This window comes from Furipterus horrens, unplaced genomic scaffold (assembly GCF_987537825.1).
Source record: "Furipterus horrens unplaced genomic scaffold, mFurHor1.1.pri manual_scaffold_7, whole genome shotgun sequence".
NCBI lineage: Eukaryota > Metazoa > Chordata > Mammalia > Chiroptera > Furipteridae > Furipterus > Furipterus horrens.
Window position 1 is genome coordinate 110,395,978 of NW_028327177.1, and position 25,241 is coordinate 110,421,218.

The following is a 25,241-nucleotide window of genomic DNA, read 5'->3' on the forward strand; positions in this document are numbered from 1 at the left end:
AGGAGGACTGGGCTCGCTTCTTCCTTGAGTCAGCCAGCTGGGACCTGCAGATCGCCCTAGAGAGCTTTTATGAGGGTGGAGGGGACGAAGACATTGTGACCATTTCACAGGCAACCCCCAGTTCAGTGTCCAGAGGCACAGCCCCTAGTAATCCAAGAGATGTTGAAGAACTTCAGCGAATTCCATTAAAGTTCAGTGAAGAAAATGATAGACAAATGTGAAAAAGAAAATGATTTAGAAGATGAAAATTATGTGGAGAAGATTCAGATACTGAGCAAGGTCTTTCTAGTGAAAATGAATTAGACATGAATGAAAAGTATGTTTTTAGAAAGGATAAAGAATCAAAATGGAGGAAAAATCCAATACGAAGACAAATTAGAAAACAGCCACAGGATATATTGGGTCAACTTCTGTTAGTTTGGCCAAATGCAAAAAATTGCCAAGACAGAACTTGAAACTTGGAACTACTTTATCACAAATGATATTTTAGATCTAATCTTACTATATACAAATAAATGCATCGATTCTATCTAGAGCCGGTTTTCATGAGAGAGAGATGCTAAATGAAGAGACAAAACTGAATTGGAAGCACTTTTAGGTGTCTTATATTTAGCTGGTTTATATCACAGTGATCAGCCAAATTTACAGGATTTATGAGCTACAGATGGCAGCAGGACTAAATTTTTTAGACTTAAAATATCTTTACAGAGATTTAGATTTTTTCATAATAGTATCAAGTTTGATGACAAACAGCCACATAGAACACCTGAAAGTGGACAGATTAGCAGCTGTGAGAGACATTTTCTCAGCATTTGTAGAAAATTGTAAATTATGTTACTCTATGGGACAGAATATTACAGTAGGCAAAATGTTACCTGGATTTAGAGGCAAATGTGGGTTTAGACAATATATTCTGTCCAAGCTCAGTAAATATGGTGTAAAAAATTTTGCTATTGTCGATTCAAAAGTACTTTACACAGCAAACCTTGAAACATATGCCGGTAAGCAGCCCAAAGGTCCTTACTTGATTAGTAATGAACCAGCAGATGTAATCAAGAGACTTGCAGGACCCATTTACTCATCAGGATGTAACATCACAGTAGATAACTGGTTCACTGATATAAATCTTATCTCCAACTTTAAAAATACGAAACTTTCATATGGAGGTACTGTTTGTAAGAATAAACCCCAACAACCTGCTGAATTTGTGTCTTCTAAAACCAAGCTTGAAAAATCAACTTATTTGCTTTTGGTGCAGATTGTACACTTGTATCTCATATACCCAAAAAGGGAAAAATGTAATTTTAGTTTCGACTATGCATTTTGATGATGCCATAAATTTTGATTCACTAAAACCTGGCAAAATATATTATAACCAAACAAAGTCAGGAATTGACACTGGACCAATGATATGTACATATAATGTGGCCAAGAATACCAGAAGATGGCCTGTGGTTATATCCTACACAATTTTGAATAGTGCAGGAATAAGTGCTCAGACTATTCATATGCTGAACAGCAATGTGAAAATAGGACACAATATTAGAAATCTCAAAACGCAGTTAATGTCAGAACAAATAAAAAGGCGTTCAGAAATCTCCACATGTATGCATAAGTCTTTACAACTGAAAATTCACAAATTTCAAACACAAATTAAAGGCAGTTCTAACAATGACAGATACAGCTCCTTTGACAAGTAGGAAAAAAAAGATTTGTTAGGTTCTATGCATCTAAAATGAATTGCTTATCAAAATATTTTTGCAAGTATTGTAAAAAGTATTTATGCCTCAAGCATAGCAATATTGTTTGTGATGACCATTACAAACATTTTGCAAGTCAACTATTGAAAAGTCTGATTAATGTTAAAGCCTTTTTTGTTGTTGTATTTTTTAGCATTGTCTATGTTTCTCTTATTTGAAAACTTTTTATTCTGTTTTTATGTATCTTTGTTTAATAATTTCAAGATTGTAACTGAAAATAAACAAGAAATCATGTATTCTATTATATAAATTTTTAAAAAATGGATTCTTTGAAGGGACCAATAAAAAAAAATCCTCTACCAATTCTTATCAAAGAAAAAAAGGACAGCATTTGGAATGAGAAAAGGCCAATGATTATTAGTATAGATAGTGGAGGGGGGCAAAGGGGAAAAAGTAGGACAACTGTAATAGCATAATCAATAAAATATATTAAAAATTAAAAATAAAAAGAATAAAAAAGACTAGATGTATCTAGCTATTAAGGTACTTAGAGGCCAGTTGGACTGAAGAAAAACAATAATATGAAACAGAAAACGATACATACTACAAGAGATCTGGGGAAGGGTGGGAGGATGGTCTCTTTAGCTTGGAAGGATAATGGAAGGTTTTAGCGAAGAGGAGACATTTAATCCTGCCCTTAAAGGAAGAACGAATCTGACATGAAGAGATGGGGCCAGGGGTAAGGTCTTCCAGGCAGAGAAACAGCATGAGCAAGGGCCTGGAGGCTGGAAAGGAGAGCAGAGAGGAGGCTGGGGTGCTGGGGTAAAAGGTTTGGGATGGGGAATGGGAATAGAAAGAGGAGACAGGAACAACAGAGGCTGGGGACCCTGGCTGCTAAACTAATACGTTGGAGCTCTGTGGGCACTGGGGAGCTACTGAAGGTTCATAGAAGGGAGAGATGTAGTTAGAGTTTGGCAGCCAAAGAGGGACGGTTCTGGAGGCAGGGAGGCCCTGGAGGCAGACAGGTGTGTGTGAGATGGAGAGAAAAGGGCAATTGGGGCACACCAAGGACACAGGACACAGGGAAGGGCTGTGGGGGCCAAGGGGAGGGAGAAGAGTTGAGGGCACCTTGGAAATTCCAAACCTTGGGCCCCAGGAGGGCAGTTTCAACCAGGGAGGAGGAGGTGGGGGCTGAGCTGGGCCCAGGCCGGGGTGAGGTCCCATCCCCTTGTCCCCTCCACACACATACACCTGTAAATGCCTGGCCACAGGCCCCTTGTCAGCAGCTCTGCCTCCAGGACATCCTGGGCAAGGCTGACAATAATGGGCAGCTATGCTTTTAAGAAATTATGATTTTGCCTATATCCCCCCTGCCTGCTTCATGAAGGTAGGATGACTCCCAAAAATATTAGTCACTGTGGGAGAAGAGGTGTTCTGCCTGCGCGTGGTGGGGGTGGGGGTGGGAGGATAGAGAGAGAAAGAGAGAGGGAGAGAGAGAGAGAGAGGCAGCCAGGCTGGGGAAGGAGGGAGACGAGAGTAACAGAGATTCTGGAGTCAGCACTGTGCACCTCTGTCTGGCCTGCCCCAGTCCTCCCACCTGTAGGCTGATGGGGCAGCAGTGTGGCTGAGGAAGATTTAAGTAGAAACCCTGGGGCTGCTCTTGGATCTTGTGGATTTCAGAAGCCAAACTCCACATGCTGCTGTGGATGGGGCTTCAGGCAGGCAGGTGGCCAGCAAGGAGGAGTCATCAGCGTGTGTCTCTGCCTCACTTCTCCATCCTTCTTCCTCTCCCCTCCTTTCCTCCTCCACTCCCCTCCTTCTCCAGGGCTTCTAGAGAGAGGCAAACCCCAGCACGGGGTCTAGGGTATCGGACATCGGCCTGCAGCCCAGGGTATGGTCTGAGCTCTTTGGCTAAAAGTAGGGGTCCACCCACTGTGTTCCTACTGACAGCAAGCACAGTGCCAGGGGCTTCGGACACATGTGCCCTCGGTCCTCCTCACAGCCTTGGAAAGAAGGTGTTACTGGACCCTAGTCCAGATGAGGAAACTGAGGCTCAAGGAGTTAAAGGGATCTGCTCAAGGCCAAACATTGGGAAGGGGGACATTCCTGTGTCTGCAAGGCCTAGCTGCCCCAGATGGTTCGGCCTTTTTTCTCCCTCCAAAGTGTGTGGGTGTGGCCCCCAGAACCACCCAGGTTGTGTCCTGATTCCAAGTCTGTGCCCAAGCCATGACCTCCAACTAGAGTGTACTCTCCCAACTGGCCTCGAGCCGGCCCCAGTGTGCCTTCCCTCCTGAGGGCCCAGCCTTCTTACTGTGTGTGCCATTGCATCTCCCAAGTCTGTGCCTCCCGGCCTGGCTCAGCTCCCTACCATGGGGTGGAGGCCCAAAGGGAGGGTTCCTCAAAGCTTCAGCACCCAATGAGAGCTCAAAAAGTACCTGCAGGACAAATAGACAAATCATAGGCATGCTACACCAAAAGCGGTTATTGTGTTCAAATAGCCCAGGCCAGCTCTAAGGGAAATCACTGAAAACTGGTATTTTAACTTCTATAATGTACTCTTCAGGGTGAAGTACAATAGAGATCATTTCTAGAGGCATAATGCCTCCAAGGACCATGCCTGCTGTCTATGACTCTAATGCACAGATCCTCCATGGGAGGCAGAGGGACGTGTCCCTTTTACAGAAGTCAGGTGGGGAAGCCTGTGTCCTTCCTAGGAAAAGACTTCAATGAAGTAATGCCACCTAGTTGAGCATCAAAAGTCCTGAGGCCTCTTTATCACTGTAACTTGCACTCCCCTTTCTGGGTAAGGGCGTGGGTAGAGTAGGCTGGGTGCCGTGGGGAAGGGCTGGCTGCATTGATCATGTGCTGTTCCCAGAAAAAGAGCTGCTTTCTTCTTCTCCAAAGTGCTGGCAGGGCAGAGAGAGCCAAGCCACTGGGGACTCTCGGAGGGTGGGAGCTAAAATCCAGTGGCTGGTGAGGCTGGCTCCCTGGTGCTATGGGAAGATTCCTTCTGGTAATGGCCACAATCTGCCAACACTGACTTCAGATGATATCAAGGGAGAAGCGCTGACTACCTGCCCCTGGGGACGCAGCTGGGGGTGAGGTGAGGGGGTCTTGGGATATGTTTTCGTTAGGCCCATGAATCCCGAGTTGGTGGACAAACTGCATGTGTGGGTGCACATTCTTTCAGGGGATGGACCATGGCTTTGGGGGATTCTTAGAGGAGCCTGGGACATCACCCCCACCCCCATGTCACTCTCAGGGAAGAGGAGAAAGAGGGGAAAGGTCAGCAGGGGTTCTCAGTTGTGTAACCAGGAGCTCAGGAACATGCAGGGACAGATGGCAGCCTGATTGGGGGTGGGGGGCGGCATAGAAAGGAACAGGGAGGCAAAGTGTTGACCTATAATCTCATTTCTACCACACGACCACTCTAAGAGACCAGCCAGCATCTTACAGGTGAGGAAACTGAGGCAGGGCAAGGTTAGTGACCAGACCAGGTTCCTACCGCTACAGCAGAAGAGGCACAATTTAAACCCAAGCCTGTCTGGGTCTGAGCTTTACTGAGCTCCTGGCAGCCGCCTGTCTTAAACTGGGGAGCCAGCATTGCGGCTGGAGCCGGCGACATCATCCAACACAAGGTGAGATCTCAAACCTACTGGGCTGGAGCACTCAGCCCAAACTGGTCACATGATATTCTGAAGTTAGGGCAAAGCCCAAAGTGAACTGCAGGAATATAGGACCTGACTGTCAGTAATGTAAGAGGAAAACCACCCGGGCTGTTGGGTGCTGACAAGCTTCTAATGACCCCAGGCTGTGCTGTGACTTTGAAGGGGGAGGGCACATGTTGCATTCCACCTTCCTCACTCAGCCCTGCTGAGCTGACTCTAGGTCACTGCCTAATGGTGGCTCCCTCAGCTCCCAGGTTGCCTAGTGGGGCTAAGGTGAGCACAGAGGAAGATTAAGATCCTTGACTGTGGGGTCAGAGGAAACAGGACTCTAATCAGCCGTGTGACCTTGGACACGTTACTTCCCCACTCTGAGTCTTACTGCCCTCACCTGCAGCCCCAATCAAAGGACTGCTAGACAGGCACTGGGGCCCTTGGGGACACAAGACAGCAGTAGTGGCAGCAATTTTCCAATGGTATGGAAGTATTTCACCATTTTATTGACTGGTACAGTAGTACTGGTGCATATTGGCTAAAGAGCAGCTGTGCTCACCTGCAAAGTGGTACACTTCAATGTGGTGGAACTGTTACAAGGATGACAGAAAATAGTATTTGCAAAGCCCTTAGCACTGGGTCTGGCCTTCAAGAATAGTCTGACCACTGCTAACTGCTGACATTGCCGTGAGGGCAGAAGGAACAACAGTGGAAGACAGCCTGGGAGGCAGATATGGCCTCAATGTAAGGAAGGGCGTCCTACCAGCAAGCACTGCCCCAGGCACCTTTGAGATCAGTGAGCTCCAAATTCCTGGAAGCATTCAAGCAGTGACGGCTGATGGAACCAGAGTAAAAGGTCAGGCAGGGACCTGCAGGACTGGACGTCATGACCTCAGGCCAGCAGAAAAGAGGAAAATTCCTCTCACATCACTGTGAGCAGGAAAGGGGAGGATACACCCCACTCCTGCCTGGAGCCATGGAGAAGTGTCTACTCTGCAGTTGACTTGCAGGCTGCTGAGCATAGAAGCCCACCATGTAAAACCCTCCTCAGAAAAAACTCTCAATGAATGTTCCTTTTCCTCTCACTGTCCTTCCAACGTCCTCCCCTCCCTCTCCCCAGAAAGAATGTGGATTCTAGTGTTCGGGGAAGGCCAGGTCCAGGCTCCTCCGGGAAGACAACAGCACTTGTGTCTGAGGTTTGGGCAGAAGCCAGAGTGGAAACATCCCAGCTTCTGAGGGTGCAGGAGAAGAGCCAGGGTTTTTGCTCTTTGCAAAGACTGAGCCCCTGCTGTGGATATTGGGGACAGAGTGGCTGCAGAGCTGGGCCCAAAAGAGCCCCTAGGTGAGATGGGTGTCTGGAGTCTCTAGGCCCCCTGCTGTTTTCTGTGGATGGAAGAAAGCTGAAAGGTTCCAGAGGCTGGCTGGGCAGAGGGTGGAATTGGGGGGGGGGGGTATATGAATGTGAAGGCCCAGAAACACCTGCCCTTATTATAAGTGGGCAGGAGATTTGACCATCAACCTACCCTGCAAGCCCGAGACTTGGGCCAGCTTAGGAGGTAGCACGACAGGATGGGGGGTGTGCTTGGCAGAGTCAAGAGCCCCCAGGCTCGGCTCTGTCTCTAGTTAGGTCTGACCCTGGGCAAGTCCCTTCTCCACATGCACCACAGTTTCCTCAGTGGCAAGTGAGGGGGCTGACACCACAGAACTCAGGCACCTCCCAGCCCCAACCTAACAGAAAAAGTAGTCACACAGGACTCCAAGACAAAATAATTGAAAGCAGGCACTGTGACAGGTATTTGTACATCCATCTTTAGAGCAGCATTATTCACAATAGCCAAAAGGTGGAAACAACCCAAGTGTCCATTGCTGGATAAATGGATAAACAAAATGTGGCATATACGTACAATGAAATATTATTCAGTCTTAAAATGGAAGTAAGTTCTGGCACATATTAAAACATGGATGAACCTTCATGACATTGTGCTAAGTGAAATAAGCCAGTCACACATACATAAACCCCTCCAGGACTCTGCTAAGGCTCAGGTCTTTCTGATTTCATGAAGCCTGAGAACTGGGGTACAGCCAAAAGCTAGGGTAAAGGAGGGTCCAAAGTCAGCGCCCAGGAGAGAGGGCCAGAGAACTGGGAGATGGAGGAGCTAATGCAATTCCACAGCCGAGGTGGGGAGTTGACGGTGAGAAGATGTTCCCCAAGTTGGGCCCTTAATAGTAAGAGGTGAGACAAAGGTCCCAGACCCCTGTGGGAAAGAACTCAGAGCGGATTTGCTCTGAGGTCTGGGTGTCTCACAGGTGCTGGAGAGCCTGGCTGCTGGCCCCTGAAGTCAGCCATCTCCTATCTCTTGGATTCAGGGAGGACTAGGACAATGAGTCCCCTTGAAAGAAAACAAGAAACAGGTTTGTAATTCTCACAGGGAAGGCTTCCTGATCAAGCTCATGAGTCTCTGATCTGAGATACAGATCAGGACTGGAGCCCCTGGGCAAGGAGGAAGAAGGGCAGGTGAATCTGTCTATTGGTCCTGACAATGCAGGCCACACCCCAGCTCCTCTACCCTATTTCAACTCCCATTCCCAACGGCACAGGGATCAGCTGTGTGAGGTGGGAGACCGCCTGTATAGGAGGCAAAGGGGAGTTCAAACCATTGCTGGTCCTTTGAATCTCTGTGCTTTATTTTCTCCATCTACAAATGGAGATAACACCAGAAGCTACCAAACAGTGTTGTGCGGACTGAAAGAGAGCATATGGGAAGTGCTTAACTCTGACCTTCCACACAGTACTTGCCCAATAAATATCACTATTGTCATCATAATTATCATCCTCCCATCATCATCATCATCATCACCGCTATCATTAGCATTATCCTGCTACCATGTTTTTGCTCTTTCTAAGTTTGAAAGAAGAGAAACCCCAGAGTTCAGAGCACTTGGAAGGTGTCCCAGGCTTAGCCTCCCCACAGCCCCCTCCATGGTGTGGCCTCCAGGGAAATAAGACCACAGGGCTCTGGATGCCCATGGAAAGTCCTGTCCATCCCAGGGCTGCAAGCCACCAGAAGAGCTTAGACCCAGAAGGGGTCAGAGTTACACTCAGGCCTAACCAACCAGCTTTTGATTCAAGTTCCCAAAATATGGGGCATCCTTTTAAATGCTGGACTAATTAATACTTAGCTGCAATGTTTTAAGCCTCCCTTTTCTTAATAGAACAGTTAGTAGAGTGGAGCAGTGTGCTAACCTAAGAGTGGGAATCTCATCTCTCCTGAGGCAGGCCTGGGTGGCCAGTGCCCTAAGTCAGGCCTGACACTGGCGGTAGGAGTAGCAGTGTGGCACCTAAGGGGAGGCCAGGAGCTTCAGAACACAGGCTTTCCAAATTCATGCTTATACAGTGGTGTCTGGCCATGCTTTCCTCCCCCTTCCCCCGATGCTACTGCTAGAAATGTTATCACAAAACCTTGCCCAAAACCACCCTTGAGGAAAAATTTTCCCCTCGAAGTAAATCTAACACCATAAGTTAACTTTTTAAAAAGTTTTAAAAGTTTATGTAGGTGTAGAGAGAAATAATACTTATTGATCTTCAACTATATACTGTGCGTGGTGTTACTCTCTTACATCCATCATGCAATTTTTTTCAGGATGTTTTCTGTAGAAATAGCCTAACATTATGGACAGAAAATGGTCCCTTTAGGAAATCCTAAAGATAATATATTCCACCAATATGCTTGCAATGTATGTTCATATACAGAAAGTTAAGTCCTATAATCAAGAAACCTGTTTACATTCCTCTAATTCAGTCTATCCCAAGGTACAAGGTCTGTCCAGAAGGTCTCCAGCCACGTAATATGAAAAATAGAGACATTTATTAAAGAAGATTTAAGAACCACTGTACATAGTTCAATGACACCTCAGTCCCCTTCAAAGTGGGCACCTTGGGACTTCACACAGCTCTCCCAATCACCATCAGTTGCCCTGTCATATCTTCCTGAATCTCACTGACGGTCTGAAATCCCTTCCTTTTCAAAGGTGATTTTAGTTTTGGGAAAAGAAGTCTCAGGGCACCAAATCTGGGCTGTAGAGGGGCTGAGCCACCTGGGTGATTTGCTGTTTTACCAAAAACCTCAGCTCAAGATACGATGCATGAGTGGGCGCATTGTCATGATGAAGCTGCCAGTCATCAGTTGCCCATAACTGTCACCTTTTGAATTATTTGAATGACATTAGTCATTTTGAATGCGATGACCAAACAGTATACATGCTCACTCAATAGCATCTTCCACCCCCACTGACTGGTACAGTGAAGTTGTCATTGTTCACGCATGCACATTCCAGTCCACTCTCCTTGGCTGCCAGGTTATCTCAATGTCATACAAACCATTCTTGTTATATGAACAATGGCTGGACTTTTTCCAGACAGACCTCACATATATTCGAATTGGGTAATGTATGAGATAATTGTAGAAAGTTCATAAATGTAAGTTTTTAAATTTTTAAAAAAATTTTAATTGACATGAGAGAGAGAGAGAAGGAGAGAGAGAGAGAAACATCGATTTGTTGTTGCACTTATTTATGCATTCATTGGTTGCTTCTTGTATGTGCCCTGGCCAGGGATTGAGCCTATATCCTTGGTGTACTGGGATGATGCTCTAACTAACTGAGCTACCTGGCCAGAGCTGTAAGTTTTTAATTTTAATAAATATATATATTTATATGAATATGTGTTAGAAATAGTACAGCTAGCACATCAAACCTGTGACTGCACATATATTGTTCAGGATTCGTTCATTCATTCATTTCACATTTATTGAGGACTTACCATGAGCCAAGCAGTATTCTAGATGCTGAAGATATAGCAGTAAATAAAATGAAGTGCCTGCTCTCATAAATTTATACTTTAGCGGGGAATGATAAAAACTGAAGCAAACAAATAAACATATTAAACAAATATATGTTCAACAGTGAAAGGTAGAACAAGGAAAAAGAGTCAGGCAGAGGCACAGAAATGACAGGGGTAGGGTGGGTACTGGTGTCGATCATTTGCTCAGGGAAGACCTCTTAGATAAAGTGACATTTGAGTGGACACATGAATGAAGTAAAAATGTATTTCTATAGCAAGAATGTTCTAGGCAGAAGGAATACCAAGTGCAAAGTCCCTGAGGTGGTAACATGTGTGATACCATCAGGTACCTGACAGAATTGTACAAAGTTCCAGGGCTGCAGACAGGCCCATGAAGGATGGTGCTTTGTAAAATTAAGATATAATTCAAACAGCATAATATTCATCCTTTAAAAATGTTTTTCATTTTAAAATTCAATGGTTTTTAGTATATACACAAAGCTGTATGTTTTTTAAAGTGATGGTCTGGTTCTGGCTAAGATGGAGTAACAAAGATCAGATTTACCTTCTCACCTTAAACAACCAAAAAAAAAAAAAACCCAACAACAACAAAAAACAGGCAACAATATATTTAAAAAATGGTTTTCAAGACACTGAACACAAGGCAACAAAGGATGGTGACCTCTAAGAGAGGAGATATAAAAGAGGTGAGGGTACCTATAAATGCCCACCTCACTGCCTGGAGAGAATTTCCAGGCCATGGTGCAGGGAGGGAAAACCCAGAGTCAAAGAACGTCATTTTACAATAATAAAAGGGTCAGTTCATCAGTATCAGTCTCACACAGTTATGCACTGAATAATAGAATGTCCAAATACTGCAGCAAAAACTGATTAGAAAAAGTTGGCAAATTTACAATAGTACTCTGAAACTCAACACCTCTCTCTCTCAATAACTGACAGTACTACTAGACAGAAGATCAATAAGGATAGAGAAGATTTTGACAACACTATCAACTAACTTGATCTAATTGACATTGATCAAATACTTCATCCAATAACAGTAGAAAACATGTTGTTTTCGTGTGCATGTAAAACATTTACCAAGACAGACCATATCCTGGGCCATAAAACAAGCCTCAATGAGTTTTAAAGAATTCAAATAATATGCTGCACATTCTCTGATACAATGAAATAAAAATAGAAACAAATGACAGAAGGATCTCTGGAAATTTCCTAAATACTTGAGAACTAAATAATACATTTCTAAGTAACCAATGGGTCAAAGAAGAAATCAAAGGGGAAATTAGAAGGTATTTTGAACTGAATGAAAATAAAAACATAACTTATTACATTTTGTGGGATGCAGTTAAATGAGCAGTTAGGGGAGATTTATAGCACCAAATGAATACCTAGGAAAAAAACGAATGCTCAAATCAATGACATCAGTTTCCATTTTAAGAAGATAGGAAAAGAGAGCAAATTAAATCCAAAGTAGGCAGACAAAAAGGAATTAATAAAGATGAGAGTGGAAATCAGTGGAGCCAAATGGGGAAAAATCAATGGACTCAAAAAGTGGTTCTTTGAGAAAATCAATGATATTGATAAATCTCCAGTCAACAGATTCAGGACAAAAAGAAGAGACGCTATTTACCGATATCAGGAATGAGAGTGGTAGCATCACTACAGATTCTACAGATATTAAAAGGACTGTAAGAGAATATTATGGCCCTGGCTGCAATTAGTTGGAGCATCATCCCATACTAAAAAGGCTGTGGGTTTGATCCCTGGTCAGGGCACATACCTAAGTTGTGGGTTCAAATCCTGATTGGGGCATGTACAGGAGGCAACCGATCAATGTTTCTCTCTCACACTGATATTTCTCATTCTCTCTCTTTCTCTCTTTCTCCCTTTCTCTTGCTATCTCTCTTTCCCCCTTTCTCCCTTTCTCTCTCTCTCTCTCTCTTTCCCCCTCCCTCCCTCCCTTTCTCTAAAATCAATAACAATACCCTCGGGCAAGGACTTTAAAAAAGAGAGTATTATGAACAACTTTATGCCAATAAATTTGGTAACTTTGATGAACTAAACAAAATTTTGAGATACAAACTACAAAAGCTCATTGTAAAAAAAAAAAAAAAAAAAAAAAAGGATTACCTGAATAGTCCTGTATATATTAAAGAACTTGAACTTGTAGTTTAAAATCTTCCTAAAAAGAAAACCTTAGGCCAGATGTCCTCTTAGGTAAATTCTACCAAACATTTAAGAAAGAAATAATACCAATTTTGTCTAGCCTCATCCAGAAAATTGAATGGCGCATGCTTCCCCATTCAATAAAGCCACCGTTATTCAACATTACAAGAAAACTACAAACCAACATCTATAAAGAACATAGATGCAAAAATTCTAAACAAAATTTTAGCAAATCAAAGCCAAGAATGTATAAAAATACAATTCTTTATGATCAAGTAAAGTTTATCCCAGGGATGCAATGTTAATTTGACACACTAACAAACTAAAAAAGAAAAATCACATGATTATCTTAGTAGACACAGAAAAAGCATTTGACAAAATCCAACATCCAGGCCTGATAAAAACTCAGCAAACTAGGAATAAAAAGAAACTTTCTCAACGTGATAAAGGGCATCTATTTAAAAAACCTACAGCTAACATACTTAATGCAGACAGTGAAAGCTTTCCTCTAAGATCAAGAACAAGACTATTCTGTCTTACACAGTGAAATGAGGCAAGAAAAAACAGAAATAAGCCATCCAGACTGTAGAGAAGTAAAACTATCTTTACTCATAGACACGATCATCTCTGCAGAAAATGCTATGGAATCTACAAAAAAGCTAGAATAAGTGAGTTTAGCAAGGTTGCAAGTTATAAGATTAATATACAAAATTCTAGTGTTTCTAAATATTAGCAACAAAAAATTCAAAACTGAAATAAAAACAATATCATTTATAATAAAGATGTAGGTATAAATCTGACAAAATATATAAAAGACGTATGTACTCAAAACTATAAAACTATTGGTGAGAGAATTAAAGAAGACTTAAATAAATGGAGACAGATAATGTGCTCATAGGCAGGGAGCTCAATATTGTTAAGATGTCAATTCTCCCAAATTGATCTATAGATTAAATACAATCCCAATCAAAATCTAGAATTTTAGAATTTAACTGATTCTAAAATTCATATGGAAATGCAAAGGACCTAGGCTAGCCAAAACAACTTTGAAAAAGAACAAAGTTGGAGATTTAACAGTATCTGATTTCAAGACTCATTATAAATCTACAGTTTTCAAGACAGTATGATATTGGTGTTAATACAGACATATAGATCAAACAAATGGAATAATGGACAAACAATTTTCATCACAGGTACAAAGTCAGGAAAGGACAATCTTTTCAACAAATAGTGCTGGAACAATTGCATATTCATATACAAAAAAAAAAAAACTTTGTTCCATACTTCATACCATATAAAATATTAACTTGGGGTAGATGATAAGCCTAAAACCATTAAGCTTCTAGAAGAAAATATAGGAGAAAACCTTTGTGATATTGGTTTAGGTGATGAGTTTTTAAATACAACACCTAAAGCAAGATCCATAAAAGAACAAACTGATAAAGGGGACTTAATGAAAAATTTAAAATCTGGTCTTTGACAGGCACTGCTAAGAGAATGAAAAACAAGCCACAGACTGGGAGAAAATATTTGCAGATCACATATCTGACAGAAGACGTGTAACCCAGTGGTTTTCAAAGCTTCTCTCCTAGAATGACATCCTATGATTTATCGCTTTTTATTTAAGAGAGAGACTCAGAGTAAAGAGTAATAATCAGGAAGAATCTAGAGTAGGGGCCCTCTAACTTCAGCATTACCTGGAGGGCTTGTTAAGACACAGATTGCTGGGCCTCACACTCAGAACTTCTGAATCAGTAGGACTTGAGGGTTTTCATTACCAATAAGTTTCCTGAATGCTGATGCTGCTCGCCTCGCTACCACACTTTGACAACTGCTAATCTAGACCAATTTAGCCTAAACTAGAGACAATGTCAGATGCAAAAAAATTTTCCCCCACCAAGGGGCAATTACCAAATAAACTATGCTTATTAAAAAATTTATTCCCCCTCCTCTTATTTTTTATTAGCCAGAGACATCTGTGACTGTTAATCAGAGCTTCTGATCAGCAATAGCAAACATGACATCACTGAGTTGGTATGATTCTAGCCCTGCCTCTTTGTTAAATACACATTTTGGTTTTCACAAAGCTGTTCAGAATTCACTCTGGAAACCACACATGGCCATGTACCAACTGTCTCATAATATCAATTGTTTCCTAATGGCAACTTGCAGAAAACCACCATGCCCCATTGAAGCCTGTCAACCTTCCCTGACCCTGTACATAGAATGCCTCAGCCCCCTGCAGGGCTGCCAGCCAGGTCTCACCGTCCAAGATGGCCCATTGATTGTCAATCTCTGTGTGTTTCAGGTAGGAGTCTTCGATGGTGGGGTCATAGTCAGGCACAAAGATCTTCTGGAAAAACTGGATGGTGAGGGCGCTTTTGCCCACACCCCCATCCCCTACCACCACCAGCTTGTACGTGGGGAGGTTGTCACTGGGGACGGCGCTGGTTGCCATGTTCCTGGTGGATCAGACCTGGGAAAGCAAGACATGTGGAATGAGGCAGGGACCTTATCGTCTCTGACCTATGGAAAAATATATTCATGAGTTTTCTTGCCTTTCTATATAGTAATAACCACTCCCAATTACAGAAAGTTCTGAAAATAAAAAACTGCAAAAGAAAATTAAAATGTCACTCCTGATCCCACCACCCAGAGACAATCACTGTTAAAATTATTTATTCAATCATTTGCTAAATACCAACTTTGTGCCAGGCCTGGTCTTGAGGACATAGTGCTACTAGATGCCACGTGATCTTTAATAAGTACAACCAAAAGCCATGTCAAAACAGCTTTCCTGCCAGTAAACTTCGCCGTATGCCTATACAGGTAAACACGAGGGTGTTAGTCTGAGAAGGGATAGCATGGAGGTTCACTTTTCACATCAACTTCTGATCCACTGGACTGCGGGGCTAAGAAGGATTTGAAGTTGTCTTTGCTTAAATGGAAAGAGGGCCCCAATAGCATAGCACGCCCTTCCAAATCTCAGAATTCTGTGATCCTGGCTCCTGTCCCTCCATCTTCTTGACTTTTATTACACACAAAGTCATGCTAGAATCTCATGGCATCTGGTCAACCCTGTTCTAGTAGGGGAGGAGGAAGGGGAGGAGCTGGGCTCAGTTCTGTTTTAATGCTGCAGAGCCAGCTAAGACAATGGTTCTCGGCCTGGGGCAATTCTCTCCTTCCCTGGGGTATTAGCAATGCCTGGAGATATTTTTGGTTGTCAAAACCAAGTAGGTGTTACTGGCATCTAGTCCGCAGAGGCCAGGAATGCTGCTAAACATCCTATAAGGCACAGGGCAGCCCCCCACCACAAAGAATTGTCCATCCTAAAATGTCAATAGTGCCAACGCTGAAAAAACTTGAGTTAAGGTGACTAGGAGGGAGCTGGAAATATGGGACCAGCATGCTAAGAATAATGGGGCTTTAACAGATAAGGAATGATTGTGAAGAGGCAACAGAAGGAAGGAATGACCTTCGGAAATAGTGTCACAAAGTGACAAAGAGAGGCAGGCAGGGAGCATGGAAGGAGCACATTCAGAAAAACAGGAGGCAAATCAAGACCTGTTCTAGTCTCCAGGAGGAGGGGGTGACAGCACCAAATGTTAAACACTGGTGGGGGTGAGGGGAGAGTCTCCTAAAGAACAATCTGAGGGTTGCTGCTGGGGACCTACACTGCTAACTGGGGCCCTGCCAGGGAGACGCAATACCACCTCCTGGGTAGCATGAGAACTGACCCCGAGCCAAGGATGTGAAAGCTTGATCCTACCCCAGTGTATGTGCAAGTTGGAGGGGGAAAGACACGGTGTATGTGTGACCAGGAAACTTAAGGACTCACAGCAGAGTATAAGGAGGTAGCTGCCTGGGGGACACACTGGACTGGGTGTCCCACGTGCATTACTGTGGTCTGGGAATGACACTGGCCTCTCTGAGCCATGGTTTCCTTACCTGGTAGATTAAAGTGCTAGCTTTTTATGGTTATTTTCAGCTCCAAAAGAGTCCTCAAGTCTAGATTTCACCCAAAAGGGCGTTAGACACAAATATGGATTATGTGGCCATCATGATTTGCATGGGGCTCCAGGCAAGAGTCATTGCATAATCTTTTGCAGTTACTGAAGCTTGATGTTGACATTTAGGATTTCCCTGCAGTGTGGGGAAGTAAGGGTGCAAATCTGTCCACACCAGGCTGAGACTACACTTGCACAAATATATCAAAATTTCAAATGGACATACCCCTCTCTTGCAGCTATACCAACATGTGAAAATTTATTCTAAGGAGAGAGGCAGACAAGTGTAAAAGATGTTAAGAATCAGGAAAAAATATGACTATAACTTAAATGCTGGGAGGAGTAACTTTAAGAAAATGTTATGCACACAATGGAACACTATGTAAGTTCAGCACAGGAAATGGTCAATAATATTCTAATAACTATGTATGGTGTCAGATGGGTATGAGGTTTATCGGGATAATCACTTAGTAAGTTATATAATGTCTAATCATGGGGGTGTACCCCTGAAACTAACATACTACTGTATGGCAACTGTAATTGAAAAATAAAAAATGATTAAAAAAAGATGATTCGCTTACCTAGAGAAAGTTTGTATTATGTATTAAAAAAGAGCCTATAAAACATCAAGTATATATGATTACATGTCCATGAAGCTATCCATCTGTGAACCTACATATCTAGATGTGGATCCAGGCAGAGAGAGGATTGGCAGGTGACTGTCTCTAATGCAGGTTTCAGGGCACTTTCTCAATATTTCTATTTTCTATAAGAAAATATATTTGTATACCAAAAAAGCTTAACAATATTAAAATGTTCCTACCAAATCAAATGTTCAGGTCACCTTTAAAATGTGTGATTCCCCCTCTTTAAAGTGGGGATTTCAGCTCTTTTTGTGCAGGATACAGGGCCCAGGGCCCAGCTGCAGCTCCAGCATCTGGTTCCTATGGCTCCCTACAAAGGTGGGACAAGCTGAGGCTTCAGTGCACTGAGTTCCCCCATGACAGAGATGGTAGGGCAAGGGGCCACTGAGGAGTTGGAGGGAGGCAGATGTGGAGAAAGGTAGGAGAGAGCCAGCCCCACCTTTCCTTTGCCTCTCAGGGCAGGAGAGAGTGGTGTCATCTCCTCACTGGCCCTCGTTAACTGCTCTCTGGCTTGGGGTGAATGGTGACACTGGCCCAGGGCAAAGCGCGTCCCTGTGAAAGAGGTTGTTTTTAAAGCTCCCTTCCACTCTCCGCTAGCAGCGACATGAACAAAAAACACTAAATGGGTGGGAAGGTATTGGGAAGGAAAACTGTTTCTCTTGATTTTTCTTCTCAAAATAAAACAAGATAAGAAATACACGAGTAAACACAGTAGAGGACATGAACTGAACCTTTGAGTCAGCACTCACCACCCACAACAGAATCACCTGGGACTTGCTAAAAACTGTCCTCTGCTTGTCATGCAAGGCAGCCAGCAGAAAAGGGTCAGGTGACCCCCCCACCCCCACCCCCCAGTGGCCAGCACTAGGGGGTTGAGTTCCCGAGAGACCACGCATGGGGAGCCAATTCAGACTCAATGGAACAGGGCTGGAATGCACAGTTAACACCAAAATTGGACTGGATCCCTTGTGGTGAAAATCTCTTTAGTGTTGTCTACAGCTGATGGGTCAAGTCTGGGCTCCTTCACTAGACACTCAAGGCTGTCACCAGCTGCCAACAGTGACCTCTCCAGTAGCTGGTACCTGTGCTGCAGTCTCTCACACTCTACTCTCTCCCCCAACCAACTCTGTGTTCTTCCAGTGTGCCCTATGGTCACACTCAGTCCTCTGCACACCCCTGAGGCCCCAGAAAGAGCAAACACCTCTTCACAGGTCAGGCCTGAGGCCTGGAACCACACTCGCCTGAGAGACACTGCCTCTATCCTGGTATCGTGACCCACAGCGGCTGGTGCAGAGGCCACCGTCGCACCTAAAGTCTCCTACAAATTTATTTTGCACAAAAGGGCAGGGACTGTATATGGCCCCTGTCTGTAGCACAAAGCCTGGCGTAGCACCAACATGGAGCAGATGCTCACTGAAGGAACTGGAAGCTTAACCCTGGCGTTTCTGAACAACCGTCAGACCACCTGTGGCCACAGCACTGGCTTCACCATGCACAGGATTAAGAAGCAACTCTCCCAGTCAGGGGTTGGGACTGTCTCCCTTCCTCTACCAAGTTGAACCAATCACACCAATAAGACCTTTCAGGAACCAATCGGGAGCTCAAGAAGAATGTAATGGATTGCCAGGGCAGGAGGAGTACAGAAAACCCCCCAATTCATAAGGCTCTTGGCTGGATCTTCTCCTGATGGACATATTCTTCCAGTCCTCAACCTCCCCCCAAATAATCCCTGACTAAATAATGTTTTTGTAAATGGGGAGGGCAGTCAAAACGCCAAAGGGCATGCGCTACACTCCTACAAAATAGATTGGTCTCATGTGGTGAAGGGTAAGATTTTTTTTTTAAGTCACCACAGGCTATACCGAAAATCACCACAGAATAAAAAGTTCGTTGGTAGTTAAGGAGCAAAATGCTTATATTTACTGCCTATTCAACTAGAAGGCACCTAGGACATCCCTCTAGAATGTTGGTTCTTGACTTCCAGTCACGATGGCAGCATAGGTAAATGTGGTATTCAAATTCTCCCACAACCACATAAAATTACTACTAAACTACAGAAAAAAAACCATCATTCATAACCACCTGATATCTAGCTGCATGGACTTCCTACAACTAGTTATTTAAAGAAGAAGCCATAGGGAGACTGGTAAGAGGGGTGGAGATACGGAGTGGGCTGGGCCCACACCCATGAGAGGCAGATAAAAATCTGGAGGGGCGTCTCAGCTGCAAATGTCCCCCTTGAGGAGCAAGGAGTCCAATTTCCACACCAAGCCCCCCAGCCCAGGACTCTATGGCCAGGAAGAGAAGTCTCCATAATTTCTGGCTGTAGAAACCAGCGGGATTTGTGGATGAGTGAGATAGAGGACTTCTGGAGTCCCAGACATTCCCTTAAAGGGCCTATACAAGGACTTACTCAGACTCACTCCCTCTGAGTTCCAGCACTGGGGCAGCAGTTTGAAAGGAAACAGGGACATATGGGGAGGAACTGAATTGTCTGGCATCAAGGTGAGAGCTGGGAGGGCAGCTGTCTGCCAGAGAGAAGTGCTGGCAAAAGCCATTGTTCCTTTTCTGAGCTCTCCCTGACCCCACCAACTGAGCCAACAATAGGGAATCAACAGTAGCGTAAATGGAGCCAAGAATCAAATTGATGCTTTGGAATATAAGGAAGAAAAGAACACCCAATCAGAACAACAAGAAGAAAAAAGAATCCAAAAAAACGAGGATAGTGTAAGGAGCTCTGGGAGAACTTCAAGCATACCAATATTCACAACATGGGGATGCTGGAAGGAGATAAGGGAGAGCAAGAAATTGAAAACCTGTTTGAAAAAATAATGAGAGAAATACTACTCAGCCATAAAAAAGAAAAAAATTTTACTCTTTGGGACAGTATGGATGAACCTGGAGAACATTATGCTAAGTGAAATATGCCAGTCAGAGAAAGACACATACCATATGATTTCACTCATATGTGGAATCTAATGAACAAACTGAACTAAAAAGGAAAATGGGGACAGACTCATAGATGGAGAGCAGGGTGACAGCTGAGGAGGGAGGAGGTTAGGGTGTGAAGGAATAAAGCAAAAAGGAAAAAGAACCCATGGACATGGACACAGTGTGGTGATTTCTGGGAGAGGGGTAGAAGGGGACTAAATGGTAATGGAAAAAAAATACAATAAAGAATAAATTGAAAAAAAAAAAAAAAAGGGATATGACCAACAAAAAAAAGAAAACTTCCCTGACCTGGTAAATGAAACAAACATTAAGCCCAGGAACACAGAGAATCCCAAACAAGATAAACACAAAGAGGCCCACACCAAGACACACCATAATTAAAATTCAAAAGTTTAAAGGCAAAAAGAGAATCGTAAAGGCAGCAAAAGAAAAGCAGTTAGTTACCTACAAGGGCACTCCCATAAAACTTTCAGCTGATTTCTCAACAGAAACTTTGCAGGTCAGAAGGGAGTGGCAAGAAATATTCAAAGTAAGACACTACACCGGCAAATATATTACAGCTCACTTTACTGCAATACTCACTTTATTGTGGTGGTCTGGCACTGAAGCTGCAGTATCTCTGAGGTCTGTCTGTAGCAGCATGTTCTCATTTATCTTCCTAATTATTAAAATGCTAATAATAGATATCATAGACTTTTTATTATAAATTTAGCATAGACAGGGTAATTAATTTATCTGTCACTATCACATATTTTTGTTTGAAAATAGTTTTGAAAAAATTGTAGTGTCATTGAACATATTGATTTTCACTTGTTCACTGTCAGAAATGCTTACAATGATATACCTAGGAAAGAGAATTGAGGGGAATTTAGATAAATCTGTATAAATTGAATTTATTAAAATAATTTGCTGATGCTTTGGCTGGTTGGTTAGGCATCATCCCACAAACTGAAAGGTCACCGGTTCAATTCCCGTTCAGGGCACATGCCTGGGTTGTGGGCTTGGTCCCCATTCGGGGTGAGTGCAGAAGGCAACGGGTCAATGTTTCTCTCTCACATCAGTGCTTCTCTCCCTCTCTTTCTCCCTCTCTTCCCCTCTATAAAATCAAAAATAAAAATAAATGAAAAAAATAATTTGCTAATGGCAAATTGTGAACCAGGTGACAGTTTAAAGTAAGATTTATATACAAAGTAAGATTTAAATTATATTTGTATCACCTGAAGCATATATTTGCCTCAAATAACTTGAATGTTTATAAACTCAATACATTTTCTGGTGCTGCTCCATTTGTCAGAATTTTTCCCACAGAAGAACATATTAAATACTATATTTTTAGTTGATTTTTATTACTAAACCACTACCTAAGAAATAAAAAAAATTCAATAAAATATAGAATGCTGGTTCTTCACCATTTGGGGGTTTTGGATGGCCCCTTTGAGGTGGGAGGGTGATATAAGTTGGATCTAAGGTTCTCCTTCAAATTTCCCCACTGATTTTCTGTGCTTGATTCTCTCCACTGACCAACTGAATGATCTTGGGCATGTTCCCATTCACAACCTCGTTTCCTTATTTGTAAGATAAGATTGGTTAGAGAATCATATTTTGCAGAATTGCCCTAAGCATAAAATTAAAATGTATGAAATGTGCCCAGCTGAGAGAAGGAGCTTAAATCTTTGTTCTCTAGCCTCATTGTGTGTGTGTGTGTGTGTGTGTGTGTGTGTGTAAGAGAGAGAGGGAGAGAGAGAAGAGAGGCTTTTCCATGGTTCCTCTGCTCTGAGGCCCCCGCTTCCCAGTCTGCTGCCCCTCCCCCACTAGAAAGCACCCCTACACACACCATCTCACAGCTCCATTGCAGTCAGATTAAATAGGCCTGTGTGGGAACATCACCCGTTGTTTCCATGGGAAATGGCTCTGAGGTTCCAGGCAGCCCCCTCCACTCAGAAACCAACTTTTAGAACAGCCACCACTTGGCAGATGGGTGCTGGCTCCCATGGCAACCACCTCTTGAGAGTCCCTCCCAGCCCACAGGCAACTCAAACCCTTGCTTCCACTGGAAATGTCTTCCTAAAAGAGAGTATCACTGCCTCGACAATCCCGATAACGTGTATGCGAAAACTTTAAGCATCTTTAAGCTGAGAAATAAGCTTTCAAGGCTGCTGTCTGTCTTTTGCTCCTTTCTCTCCCCATGGTCAGCACCATCTTGCATAATTTGAAATTGTTTCCTGAATGACAGATTCACCTCCCCAAGCAGCTTGGAAGTTCTATGAAAATAAGAACCATGCCTCCTCCTTCCCTTGCCTCTCTCAGGACCAGGCAGGGTCCAGCACGTGGAAGGCTCAGGGTCTGTTTTGACTCCACACAGCCCTGAAGCAGCCTTCTTACCCACCCTTCGGCCGAGAAGCAGGGGGCGATGCCCGTTCTTCCAGTGGGCAGGTTCACACTCCTAGGAGGTGGGACTGGGACACTGATGACCCCAGAATAACTTTCTCACCCAGCAATTTCCAAGTGCGCTTGGAGGAGGGGATGGGGAGCAGTCTTGTACAAAGCCCCCTTGGTTCTTCGGGGGAGCAGACTTGGGGGGAGTAACAGCCTTCAATTCTGCCACTGGGAAGCTGGAGTTCACTGATACGGACCACTTGTGTGACCTAAAGCAAGTTTCTGAATTTCCAGAAGACTCAGTTCCCCATTTATAAAACAAGGAAAACAGGATGCTCAAGAATGTGTAAGGTCCCAGTTAAAACAAAACTGGAGGACTCCCCAGCAAGGGCATGTTTGCAGTGATACGCACAGCTGTTGGCCTCCCTCCAATCTGGCAGACACCAGTGATTTGGACCACTTACCTGCCCCATCCACAATCCTGAGAGTCCCTAGGGCTGCTGGGCGACCCGGTTCTGTATCAGATATAATGCCTAGGGGAGCAGTGGGCTCCCAGCAAATGGCAGTCCTCAGTGGTTTTATCACCAAATCCTCCCCCTTCTTCCCAGGTTCCCAGTTTCTAGGGCTTCTACAGAACTTACTTCCCAAAAGAATACCCCAAAACACTGCCCATTTTTCTAAGCGGGCATGTAAAAGGAATGGCTTCAGCTGTAGACATTGCCAAAGGGTCCATGGGCTTCCTGGCTTCTCCACGCATGTCATCTCCCCAGCCACCACCACTTCCTAAGGAGTGTCAGACTGTCCTGGCCAGAACACATGGTGCCGCCCAGGAGAGGCCACAGAGCAGTACCACCGCCACCATTTAGTGGATATCTGCTGTAGCTTGGTTGGACACCAAAGGTCATGCTTGGAACCATCACACCACACTGCCTTGAACTCTTTTTGGCAATTAATTTTGCAGCATCACAGGACTTTTCTGACTGTCATTGTGACTCACTAACCCATAGGGTTCATCGTTGTGGCTGCTTCCCTGGCCCTGACTCTAGAGCCACAGACTCTCAGGGCTGGGGCAGTGGCCAGCTCAGAGCCTCTCCCAAGGATGCTGCCACCTTCACTGAAGGTTTAGTTTTTATTGATTCTACTTCTCTATTTCTATATCAATTACTTTAAAGATTCTCCCAAACCCCATCAGTTGAACTACAAGTTATTTAGGTAAATAAGGCTGGAAGAGGGGACATATTCACTGTTAATGGAGGTCTTGGGAGAGTGAATGGACTTCTAGTCACATTACGCTGAATCAGCCCTGGGAAGCTAATCTCATCTCTCTGATATCTGGGTGTGCCCAGAGCAGGGGCATGAGGACACAGTGCGGGGGTGGGGGGGTGGGGGGGGTGACCCAATCCAAGTGGAGGAAATGGCTCTGAATTCCAAGAGCTGCCCTTCCCTTCTGTACAATTCCCAGAAATGGGCAGCTTCCCCAGGGCTGCTGATTTGCAGGCTGTGCCTAAATGGTGTGTGGCCCTGCCAGGGTCTAGGCCACTTAGTATCCCTTAGAATTCTACTCTCCTGTCCCCAAGACTTGGCTCCAGCCCTTTGCCTCACACCTCTGCTGATGCAAGCCCAGCACTGTATCTGCACCCCGCAGCCCTTTCAGGAAGCTACCAGTGCGTTCATCTCACTTCATTATTACGACAACCACCCATCCATCCATGTATGTTATTTTATGCTGTAAAGGACATTAAACATCACTGGCTCTAGATGGTGAGTCTGGGACATGGGTGCTGCCCCTCCCCCACTCCCAGAGCCATGGCAGACATCACTAATCAATCACAGTCCTCTTTCCTGCTCAGTCTTAGAACCCTTTTCATGCAGTACCCTTGGCAGCCATAACTGGGTGATTGATTGGTCCAGGGAGAAAACTTATTTGCCATCCCAGATTTAACCCACAACTCATCTGGGCCCCTTCAGAACATCCCACCTAGGGGCCATCCTGTTCCATGGGAAGAGCTCAGCCTCTAGGGGTAGACTGCCTGATTATCTCTGGAGATAACCTATAAGGTTTCCCTCTCCCCTCCCCAAGACTTAGCTCCAGCCCTCCTGCCTCTTTGCTGACACAAGCCCAGCATGTTACTGCACTACTCTGGAGATAACCAGGTCTTCTGTTGATTAATAGATTGTATTACCTAAGTCTTCTGTTAATACATTAGCCCTTGTTTTCTACCCCATCAAACCCAAACTCCCCTGCTGGGATCACACATCACTCCTGGACTGCTGGCAGAAGTGGTCAGACAGGGTCTGAAGATCCAGACAAAGCCAGTGCCTGAAGTCAGCCAGACGGGGGACACAATGCCCTTGGGCTTACTCACAACCTCCAAGTACCTTGTGCTTCCTTATATCACAACTGTTAACACTTAGCTCTTACTGCTAATGTGAAAGTGCCTCCTGGAGAGGGCTTGGAGCTTAGCCATCTATGACCCGGCACTGAGTCCCAGAGCAGGTGCGCAGAAACCATCTGGTGTAAGAATTATAATAGAGATCATGTTAAAAACAATACATACACTTCATTAATGTAAGCCATGTGCCTGATGCTGTTGGAAGATTTTACCAAATTCACTCATTTAATTCTCACAACCCTATGAGGTGAGACTTCGATTATCCCCATTTTACAGTTGAAGCAACTAAGACCCAAAGGAGTAAAATAACTTTTCGAAGGTCATCCAGGCAATGCCAGGATCTGGAACCATGTAGTGTGGCTCCAGAGCCCCGGGCCAGCCCGTCATGTGAGGCATCCTCGAGGCTGGCAGAGGCTGGGTTGGTGTGGAGTCAGTCCAGGGAGCAGACCCAGGAATTCCAGAGTGAGGTCAACAGTGATCCAG

General features: G+C 44.1%; 1 protein-coding gene across 3 annotated transcripts in view; it reads right to left on the minus strand.

Moving 5' to 3' along the window:
* The window catches only part of MRAS (muscle RAS oncogene homolog), a 57,085-nt gene that overhangs the window by 13,247 nt on the left and 18,597 nt on the right, over positions 1-25,241 (minus strand). For 2 of the 3 annotated variants that reach the window (XM_090284278.1, XM_090284277.1), the window contains exon 2: positions 14,652-14,862. The exons of the other annotated variant lie outside the window; for it this stretch is intronic. In XM_090284278.1, coding sequence (XP_090140404.1) covers positions 14,652-14,844 — 193 coding nt within the window. In that variant the 5' untranslated portion in view covers positions 14,845-14,862. The remainder of the gene's footprint in view (positions 1-14,651; positions 14,863-25,241) is intronic. 3 annotated transcript variants of the gene reach the window in all.